The sequence below is a fragment of the Mya arenaria genome, chromosome 13 (genome assembly GCF_026914265.1).
Source record: "Mya arenaria isolate MELC-2E11 chromosome 13, ASM2691426v1".
Taxonomy (NCBI): Eukaryota; Metazoa; Mollusca; class Bivalvia; order Myida; family Myidae; genus Mya; species Mya arenaria.
The window spans coordinates 53161794-53173109 of record NC_069134.1 but is presented as its reverse complement, the minus strand read 5'-3'; the positions used below and the strand labels follow the sequence as shown (position 1 = coordinate 53173109).

The 11316-nt window shown below is 35.1% G+C and overlaps 1 protein-coding gene across 1 annotated transcript; it reads left to right on the top strand.

Annotated features, from left to right (window-relative positions):
• The first annotated feature begins 9734 nt into the window (after positions 1 to 9734).
• LOC128215365 (acetylcholine receptor subunit beta-like) lies at positions 9735 to 11316 on the top strand. The gene is made up of 3 exons (XM_052922054.1): positions 9735 to 9746; positions 10082 to 10384; positions 10564 to 11316. The coding sequence occupies exons 1-3, from the start codon at positions 9735 to 9737 to the stop codon at positions 11314 to 11316; spliced, it is 1068 nt and encodes a 355-aa protein (XP_052778014.1).

Below are 11316 nucleotides of genomic sequence, written 5' to 3'. Positions count from 1 at the left end.
AAATCAATTGAATTATTTGTGTCAAATTGATTAATTCACGTTTATGAACTACACAAAACAGATAATAAACCACAATCACATACACCTGTACATTGTAAGAAAACGATATAACACAGTATTACAAAGCAAGGTATTTCAACTTGATCTGCTCTTTAGTTTTGAGCCAGGTTGATAGTGTGTTTGAGGGGACGCCGTATTCTGAGGGGAAGCCGTATTCTGTTGCTATCTGCTTCGTTGTCTTGCTACCCTTCTCGACTTCGATGATGGCTTAGTACTTCTCGTTGTAAGATTTTGATGACAATTTTCGTTTATAACCCTTATTCCATATGGCCGATCAAGATATCCCCCAGGATTTTATACCGGGTCCTAATTTCTCTACAAATATTAGAGCAATGCTTTATTCCATTGATCAGTAACTTGACAGTAGTTAATGGCATTTTATAGAAATGGACAGACAAATGATTGATGAAAATATTGTTGTAAAATATTGATTGGCTTTTAAATAAATGAGTGGTTCTTTGTCGTAAGCTACGTAACCAGTTTGTCATAGAAAGTGACCCACACACTGAATCAATATAACATGACGCAGATATCAAATTTTATGTGTGTTTTGTTTTCTTTTAATAAACAATGTGGATTGTTTGTTATGTACTTAACATATCACCTAGATCGTGACATCCCCTGTACGCAATACTTTCTATGTGCCATGGATGGGTCGAGTACTTACCATCCATTAACAACAGTTAATTTGCGAGGTAAATGTGTGTCTGCGTGACGTCAGCGATAATACCATGTTATACGTTCTTTCCTGCAGCATCGTTTACAATGTTGATCTTCACATTGTCAGCAACAGTATTAATTCGTGACTTTTTTGTGGACAAGTTGTTGGTATTTTGTACAGCAGTTAAACAATTAAGCTTTCGCATGTGTTGATAATCATTCGTATCAAAGGTACGTTAGTATGTATAATTATGAAAAGTCTAGGGTAAAATACAATACAAACTATGCGTAAGATTAAAAGGACAAATTGTTGGAAGCTGGTGATCACTATCAAAACAATATTCAGTGCAAAAGCTTACAAATATAGTTCTTTGCACAATAGTAAAAGCTTAATTGAAAAGAATAGTAGAGCATACAATACTCATTTTAGCGAACCAAACGATGTCATCACGGTGAAACAAGATATGAAAAAACACACCAAATTTTTAATAATATAAATGTCAACAACTTGTTGCTTTTGACATATAAAAGGAATCCTGTAACATTTAGGTACTTTCTCCTCTTTTTCTAAACAAGTAAATCCATCCAAATGAATCAATAACAAATCTCAGTTTTAAAACAACTGAACGACTATCAGCGAGCGACACTAATTTTGCACCAAAATAACACGTGACTACACGGCGACTTAAACGTAGGGTTTTAGTCAGTGGAATCAGTGCCTTTTTCAATTGAGGGGAAAGACACTCTAGCCCTTTTTCTGTTTTCTGGGAAATTCTCCGAGTACTTTTATTTAACATTAACAACGGTAGTGAAATATTTCTCAGTTTATGGTCATCTTAACGTCCTGATTGCTTGTCTTCGTCCAGGAAAACATGATGTATCATCTTTATTGATGCGTTCATCGATGACAGTCAAAGCACTAGCACCGGATTTTCAAACTTAATCATTTTTTTTTTAAAAATCAAAAAAAAATCTTATAATTCCTTACTAAAATTATAATACCGAATATGTGAAAAAATATTGAAAAATATATTTTTTAATATGCACTTTGTACTGTATAATATACTAACGTTGTTTTTTTGTTTTGAGAAAAAAATATCCTTTTTTGTTCCCATTCGGTAAACTGTAAAACGATCTAACACTTGTACAAACAATATTCTCTAAGTCATTAACGTTTCCTTTGTTACTTAAAAGACGATTTACCGTATCAGTTATGAAGTGGTTATTTTTTCACGTTATTATGACGTTATAAAAATATTGTGGCATATGTCTTTGCTTATGGCTGGGTCGTTATTTGACAGAATGGGTGAGAAAGAATTACAGTAAGATTTTCTTAAATGGAACTGTGTTTCTTTAACCATTTTTTGAAAGTTATAATCTAATCTTTGTGTAAAGATCAGTAACGAATTGCGTGATTTGTGTGTTTATCGGTGATATAAACGCAGCTTGGCTGGACTAAGTACGCCTGGAGATTTACGTTTTTTAACTGCGTCCATATACCAACAATGACATCAATACATTATTGACCATGTCCACTTTTCATCAATACAAAGTAAATCCTTTGTTAAGCTCGCGAATTAATTAGTGTATTATAGGGCTATTTCGAATATGATCCTCTTATAAAATTCAATTGGACTCACCGCCATAAGTTCATTTCAATTGTGATCGGCTTATTTTATTACAAATATTTATTGAGTTAATATATGACCTCTCAAATTAATACCAAAGCACCACGCGCTTGAGAAATTAAGTCAGACTTGTAAACGTTTATAAGGGAAGGAAAGGAGCGTTGCTTAATTCGATTTGAATCTATTATGATTAATATCATGTGATGGTAATCACTCAAGTTACAAAATATTTGAGTTGATTTTTAAAAATAATAAATTCTTAAAATAATAATAAGAAGAAAAAGAAAATGATTTTTAAATTTTCCTGGGTTTGGTTTGTTTTCACGCTGTTTCTCCAAGAGGGGTGTGAAGCATATACACTAACGGACGTTGATACTCTGTGGACCAATATAACAAATGGCTACAACAAGAACCACCGGCCAATCCAAGACCAATCTCAGCGCATTGATGTGAGCATCAACTTCGCACTTTACAGCATTCAGGTAAAAATGAATAAGTTTATAAGTTTACAATTTATGTCATCTGATATACATACATGTAACTGTCTGATTATAGAACAAAATGCACGGAATATGCAAAATGACATAACTTATATATATTTACACACACAAGGACACCACAAACCTTTCTTGATAATTAAGTCATCAATTTCGTTCGATCTTTTTTTCCTACGCAAATGCAGCTATTCAAGTCGTATCATTATTGAATACCTAACTTTTCACGCATTCATCTATTTAATATGATAATCTCTATATTTAACTTTCAATTAAGATGAAAACTTAAAGCAAAGTATATGTTTTGTTAATTTGTAATGCTTAACGTATACGTTATCCATATGGTTACGCATTTTAACTAATGACTATACCCGTTCAGGACAACAGCAAACATATTTTAAAAGCGTATACGTTATCAATATATTTACGCATTTTTAACTAATGACTATACCCGTTCAGGACAACAGCATACATATTTCTAAAACGTATACGTTATCTATATAGTTACGCCGTTTACCGTCTCCGTGGCCTTGTGGTTAAGGCGTCCGCCTACGGAGCGGGAGGTCGTGGGTTCGATCCCGGGCCGCGTCATACCGAAATACGTTAAAAGCTGGTACAAGTAGCTCCCTTGCCTGGCGCTTGGCATTTAAAGGGTAGTGCTTGGAAAAGTGGTGTACTCAGTACTGGTTCAACCCAGGAAAGTTGTATCCCGTGTATCGGTGCTTTACACCGAGCACGTTAAAGAACCAAAAGGTCTCTTCGCAAAGAGCTAGGGTATCGCACCGGATCTCTTGTATCTCACTCTGTTTCTTCAAGTCTTCCAATGTCTGTTTTTGACTGCGAATTGCTGTCACTTCTATCTCATGTCACGTATGGCATTTACACACAATTTAAGTCGTGATGGCGTCACGGCGGGGTCAAGCCATAAATGCAGACAATGGGCGCGGGCAGACCTTGATCAACTCAAATAAACAAACAAACTAATGACTTTACCCGTTCAGGATAACAGCATACATAAACTTATCAAGTGTCGATGCGCACCATCTCAAAGTAATCTCCGCGGGCCGGTACCAATGTACCTCGTTAGGAAATATATTACTTTTGAAGGGATTTAACAAAAGGCCCAAGTTTCTCGAAAGTCCCTTGTTACAGGATAAAGCTAATCTCACTATTTTTCTTTGTCTGTAATTCGCATACTAATACTGATATCAACTTCAATAAGAGTTATTAGACTTTAAATAGGAATTGCTGTTATGGTTATCACAATAATCCATATTTTATTTACCAAAATCACATTTTAGTATGTGTTTTGTGACATTGAAATAAGCTACTTAAGCCTATTAAGCTTAAGAAGTTTCGAGAAATTGGGGCCAGATGGCCTCAGAATCGGCAAACATTTTATATCCTTAAACAGGCCTTGAATTGTCAATAAGATCATTTTACACAACTATCTGTCGGTCTGCACACAGTCTTAGCTGTGAATTCTCCTTTATAAATAGCGCGAAATTGGTACCCGTTTAGATAAGTGCAGAATGGTTTTTGCGAACACATAGCAAGTAACGTGATGGTTTCACACACTTACCTGTCAATAAGCGGTCAAGCCAACTCGCTGTAACTGCAAGCATTGTAACTCTTTTCCAAAAGTCTACATCGATCACGTTCATCACTGATGTCACAGGGTCATACGGTTAAAGCAAACGGCTCTCGAATCTTGTAGGAGATTTAGCGCGAACCTCGGCGTTTTGAACGAGTCATAATATTTGTATCCCTAAGCAGTACGCACGATTCGTCAAGATTCGCGAAGACGCAGTCACGTATGTGCCAACGACTCGATACGTTTCAATAACGTTCTGTGACCCGAGGACGATCGTGGCCACCACGATTCTTCAAAGTTAATTGGCTTTGCAGCAAAAATCTTAAACATGAACAACGATAGTAAAATATTACACTGCTAATTGTCATCAAAACGTCCCGATTGCTTTTCGTCGTCAAGGAAAATCTCATCTTTTCGATGCATTTAACGATTACTGTCAAAGGTACCGCCGCTAAGAATTGGGCGATATGGTGTGCCATTGCATATGCCATGAACATTTAAAAATATATTAGATTTTAGTTATATTTAGCAGAACCAGTATTACTCTGGTTCAAAGCAGTCTTTGTTGAAACTGGTAGACATTTATTTAAAAAACATCAATATAACACAAACTTCCTCTTTCCTCTATCTCTCAGGGGTTTCACTGTAAACAAGCAAAGATTTGCAATGATAAGTGTCCGCAAACACACCGAACACCTACTAAAATCTAAGGGTGAAGTATAAAATGTAATGCTGTTAACTTGACAATATGCACGCTCGCTTCCAGACGCTGATCGTATACTAAAAGTTAATATATTGCGAAACAGGAATAATTTTTAACCATAAGTAAAATCACAATTAATAATTAATTTCAAATGTCCTATTAAATAAGCAGTTTTTTCCACTCTATATTTGCGCTTCTACTGATAAGTTGAAGTGTATGTAAAAGTTTAATCGTTTCAGTATTTCTACCATTGTAGTCCATTTGAGACAGATTAAAGGGGATTTATTAAGGTTGATGCAAAACTATTTTTTACTTTAATTATTATGTTTACTAATTTGACATGAATGATCAAAATAAAAAAAAATTATGTACAGATAAAAAATATATATATCCGATATTTTTACTTGAAAATGTGTGTTCACTGCGCTATTAATTAAAAAAAAATCTCTTTATTAAGGCTAATATTTGTTATCGATACACAAATCATATTTTTTTTATATTTTTATAACTTAACTCAAATGTTTGTATTAACCTATATTGTGCCCATTTAAGTTGGCACTTTTAGCATTATTAATAGAATGGCAGATTTCCAAATCACTATTATATTACTTATACGTAATCGAAATAGCTCTTGGCAAAATTTCAACGTACTGAACTTGAATCTTCCATGTTTTCGTAAATTGGTTTTTGTAGCATACATTGTTTTACGAAATAAATAATAATGAAGATGTAGCGAGTCGACTTAAAAAACACACACACAAAAAACAAGAACATAACAGAACAGAAATATGATTTATTTGGACTTAAACATATTGTTTCCACTCCATACACATAATTATAACACAAAATGTAAATGAACAAATACAAATTATACAGAATAAAACACATAGTAAGGCATAGACATGAAGTTAATGAATGATATTAATAAATGAGTTTCTATAATTGCAATAGCTTTAGTTATATAAGTACACAAATTATTTACACGATTTTTTTAAGACAGCAACACAAGAAACTTCCACATTTTTAATATTATATTAAAAAAGGAATAATAACGTTTTCTTATCTTTTTTTAACAATCACATTTTTAACAAAGTGGAGCTCTTCAAAAAAAAGGCTCGTGTAGTATTTACACATAATAAACACTGTCTTTATTTTTCTGTTGGCACGTTGTGATCCGTACCATCCAGTTTCGACACGTAGTTTATGATCAGATAGAAGCATCCTCGTCAGACTTCTAGTAACGCGTCGATTATTTTGTTACTATATCTAGAAATTGTATAAACAGTTAACACACCACCCTCTCGCCACATGAAACCATCCATCTTTCTCTGTTTGAACATTGGTATAAATTTGATTTCTGTCGACCATGGCAGAGTTATTCCATACAAAACTGGAACCTATAAGTATCTCCCATGGTCGAAAGTGTAAGACAGGTTCATCCCGACCCAAGCGTAGGGTGTTTTGCGGAAACGAGGTTTACCGAGTTTCCGCAAAACACCCTGCACGAGGGTAGGGATAAACCTATCTTACACGAGCGGCTATGGTAGATGCTATTTCTCCCACCTCAGTTAAACAAAATTGTGTAAAAATGTATTTTTTGCTGGAACTCTTTTGTGCGTAGTGAAAATAAATGCGTATGGATATTTGATAATTCGTGGTTGTCATGGATATGCTCGCAGTGATTCAGATTATGTTAGTAGTCAAATCGGTCTTTAATTAGTTCGGAGGAAAGTGGAGCATTATTTCTTGAAATATGCGTGAAAACTTTTTTTATGGTGACATTTGAAGCGAGAAATAGTTAATTAGCATTCTAAATATCGCCACAAGACAAAGTTTCTATGATTCTACAGACGACTGTCTTCAACAAGGGAGGTAATTACAATGTGGCGAAAATTAAAAAGGAGTCCCTTACGGGCATTTTATCTTCACCCGTTGGCAAGATTATAAGTATCTTCCATGGCCGAGAGTGTAATATAGGTTCGTTCCGACCCGAGCGTAGGGTGTTTTGCTGAAACGAGGTTTACCGAGTTTCCGCAAAACACCCTGCGCAAGGGTCGGGATGAAACTATCTTACACGAGCGGCTATGGTAGTTGCTTTTTCTCCCACCTCAGTTAAACAAAATTAATTAAAAATGTATTTTTTGCTTGAACTCTTTTGTGCTGAGTGAAAATAATTGCGTACGGATATGCGATAGCATGTGGTTGTCATGGATACGCGCGCAGTGATCCAGTTAATGTTAATAGTCAAATCGGGTTTTTTAAATAGTTCTAAGGAAGATGAAGCATTATTTCTTGAATGGTGCGTGAAAACTGTTTTATGGTGACATTTGAAGCGAGAAATAATTAATTAGCGTTCTAAATATTACCATACGACAAGATTTCCTTGATGCTACTGACGACAGTCTTCAACAAGGGAGGTTATTATAATGTGGTGACCGTTAAAAAGGAGTTCCATACGGGCATTTTATATTCGCCCGTGGGCAAGATAAGAATATCTAGCATGGTTAAATTATTGGATCTACTTATCTGAGGTGGGAGAAAAGAATTTCTAGCATGGTTAAATTATTGGATCTACTTATCTGAGGTGGGAGAAAAATATATCTTCTTAACATTACTCCACCAATTATGTTTGCCGTTGTGTTGATTATGCCTACGTATGCATCAGCGTTTCAGACAATAATTATAGAAAACTCTGAAAAGTTCATTTTTTTCTGACTCATCATGAAGGACCATGTCAATGACATGTAACACATAACCTTTTCAATTACCTACTTTCCGTATAAGATTATGCACCACCATTTTTTCCAATATTAAAACAAGTTTATATATCAAATCATACAGATAAAGTCGATATGCATTGTTATCAATTGTGAAACGGTGATTTATCCGCCTAACCATTCCGTAGAAAGCCTATTCCTAGATTTTGTAAACATACCTTAGTGTAAAACAGTATGATCGCTTTTCTACAACAATATGTAGAATTTCCTCAAAACAAACCTAGAAGTGTCAAATGCATAAATGCAACAATCGCTTCGTCTCAATCCCTGTTTAATTTTTGATTCCTCGTTAATTTAAGCTCAGTTTTTCAAACACCTTGCAAAATACGTGAGCGTTTCACACACTCACTTCTTCAAAAGTTTTAGCCAACGCGCTGTCATTTTCAGCAGTGGTTATCTCTTTCGATCAATTGTAAATCCATGTAAATTTGTCGTGCTCCGTGTCTTGCTGCACTTCCCGCTTCATTGCACAGTCCATCCTTTTAGGGAGCCGTGTTGTCTGTACATCTAGCATGTGTAAGTCATGTGATGAGTGTACATATGTATTTCTTTTAATTTACTGGGTATATATATATATTTAGAATTGAACAATAAGCAAAAACTGCGAAAGGTACATGCGTCGTTAGCGACGAGGTGCATCAGTAAGTAAAATTCCATGCGTTGTACACAACGATATTAATTTTGTGTAAGCTTTTGCCAGTTTTCTTGTTTTGCAATTGTTTCATCTTCGTCTCGTCCCTTTAAGCGTACTTTTATGATTTTGACTCTGAGACATTAATTTCAAAATCTAAGGGAAAACAACTAATTATGTTTCCCAATGCTTTGTGAAATATTCATATAATATTTTATTTCAGAGTTCTGCTATATTTTTAGAAACCCCCGCTAAACCTTAAGAAAAATTCTGGGTGCTGTCCATCTGTCCTTCCATAATTCACATTCTTCTTGTTGGAGCCATATCTTGGTAGGGTTCGGCCACATAATATTTAAAAGTGGTCAAAATGTTTTCCTATCAAATCTACACCGCCTGTAAAAGTGGTTTTCGTGGGGTGAAATCTTTGTAACAAAGAAGAGACATTATATTTATTCCAATATTAATCAATATTATTCAGAATATTTCCCTTGATGAACTCAAGGAAATGTTTAAAATTTGGTCAGATGTTATCAAAGATAAGATCACGAAGCTGAATCTAAGATTTTTTGTCTAGAACCATGTCTTTGTAGGGGTTGGTTAGATTATGTTTAGATTTTGTTAAGTCAGAATGTTCCCATTGATCACCTCTCAACCACACGTAAAGGTTGATCTCATGGGGTCATAAACAAGGCCACAAGGTCGTATATTGGAAAAATAGTTTTAACACACTCTTTTGGAATTGAATTTAGTCCATCACATATGAAACCTTATCAAAATATTTTCTTTGATAAAATCATTGATAAATTTAAAAGTGGGTCATATGAAACTAGGTCATTAGGTCAAATTATTGAAAATTAATCATGTCCGCAATCACATAGTGGTATTGACTGGTAAGACTTTGTTCAAACTGTGGTCAGAATGTTCACCTTGTCTTTAAAAGTGGTTCAAATGGGGTCATACGTTTAAATGTTAGAGAGATCTTGAGAACAATCAAAGGCAATACATCCGCTTCATAAAACTTAATCAAAATATTAACCTCTATCGAATCTTTGATTAGTTTCAAACTTAATAACATGTGGTGTGCCAAATGTAAGAAAATTAGAAGCTATATTTTTGCAATATTTCTTGTCCAATCTTTATGAACCTTTATAAGAATGTTTGCTTTCATAATATAGAGTAAAACCAGTATGTTACGACATGTATGTGAGATCTATATGCTACACTACATACAATATCCATTAATTTCAAATAATTGTAAACAAGCTATTATCTCATATCAAACTTTCAAAAGTCCATCACTCTATAAGGTCAAATCAACTACATGTTTTGCTTGGACTATTTCACCTACACTTGATTTCCATTCCATCTACTTTACCTAATCAGGCAGAGAATATGATTTAACAAATTTGCTTGTTTCCATGTTAATCGCAGTTGACGAACTTAAAGAGCCCTTATTAAAACAAAAAATAATTTACATTTCGTCTACATGTTTAAAACATCAATTAAGCACCATTGATAACCAATTGTTTTTTAGGAAATTAACGAGCTAACTGGGAAGGTATCGGTAACTGGCACATTGGAATTAATATGGAAAGACGAGGAGCTTGTCTGGAAACCGGATGATTACAACTACATTTATTCAATGATGGTTCCCATCTCCGACGTTTGGTACCCGCCCCTGTTCATTGGCAACCCGGATACCACCACAACAGCTTTTAAAGTTGAGGACAGGAGCTATGTTCGGCTTTCGTCAGACGGCACAATCTCGTTCTATCCTTCCGGTGTATATTCAGTCAATAGTCCGCTGGATTCGAAATATTACCCATTTGATAAGCAGGTTGGTCATTTTAGATTTTGAAGCGAGTGAAAGTTAATTCATTGTAATTCAAATGTAAATAAATGTTAAACAAATTTGTCCTACTTTTTGAAATGTAAATGATTGTAAAAACATTGTTTAATAAAAAGAATGAAACGAAACCAATTCTAAAAATGTATATTTATTTTACTTGTTTTCAGACGTTCGGCATTCAATTTATTGTCCCAGGTTTCATAAACACAGAAGTAAACCTCATCGAAGGAACTGTAACGTATATCGCATCGTCGTTCGAAGGAGACGGCGGATGGTCCCTGTTAAATCTGACAAGAGCGGTGACACTAGTCAGCCAATATACATCAGCAGCTACATTCACTGTCAGCTTAGAGAGAAAGTCGACGTTTATGGTTGTAAACATCATTCTGCCAATAGTGTTTCTGGCTGTAATCAACCTGCTAGTGTTTGTACTGCCGCCCGATGCCGGGGAACGGGTATCATACTCCGTGACTCTACTCCTGTCGTTAGCAGTGTTTATGACATTGCTTGGAGATAACCTGCCGAAAACGTCAGACCCGCTCCCCGTGCTTAGCTATTATCTGTTAGCAACCCTAACCCTCAGCACGCTCATGTGTGTTATGGCCATCCTGAATCTTTCAATCTATCATAAAAATGAGCAATCTCGACCACCAAAGTGCATTTCAGTCGTAGCTGGTGCAGTACTTTGCCGAAATACATTTCTCAAGTCTCAGAAAGTTGAAGACATTGCCGAAACCGACATTAAACCGACAATGGAGAAACAAGGTGCAAACATGAAGGTAGCATTCGAAGACAACAAGGAAGTAACGCTCAGCTGGAAGGATGTTAGTTACGCTGTTGATATTCTGTGCTTAGTGGCATTTATAATTGTTATGTTTGTTATCAATATCTACTACCTTGTACAGTTAACATCACAATAG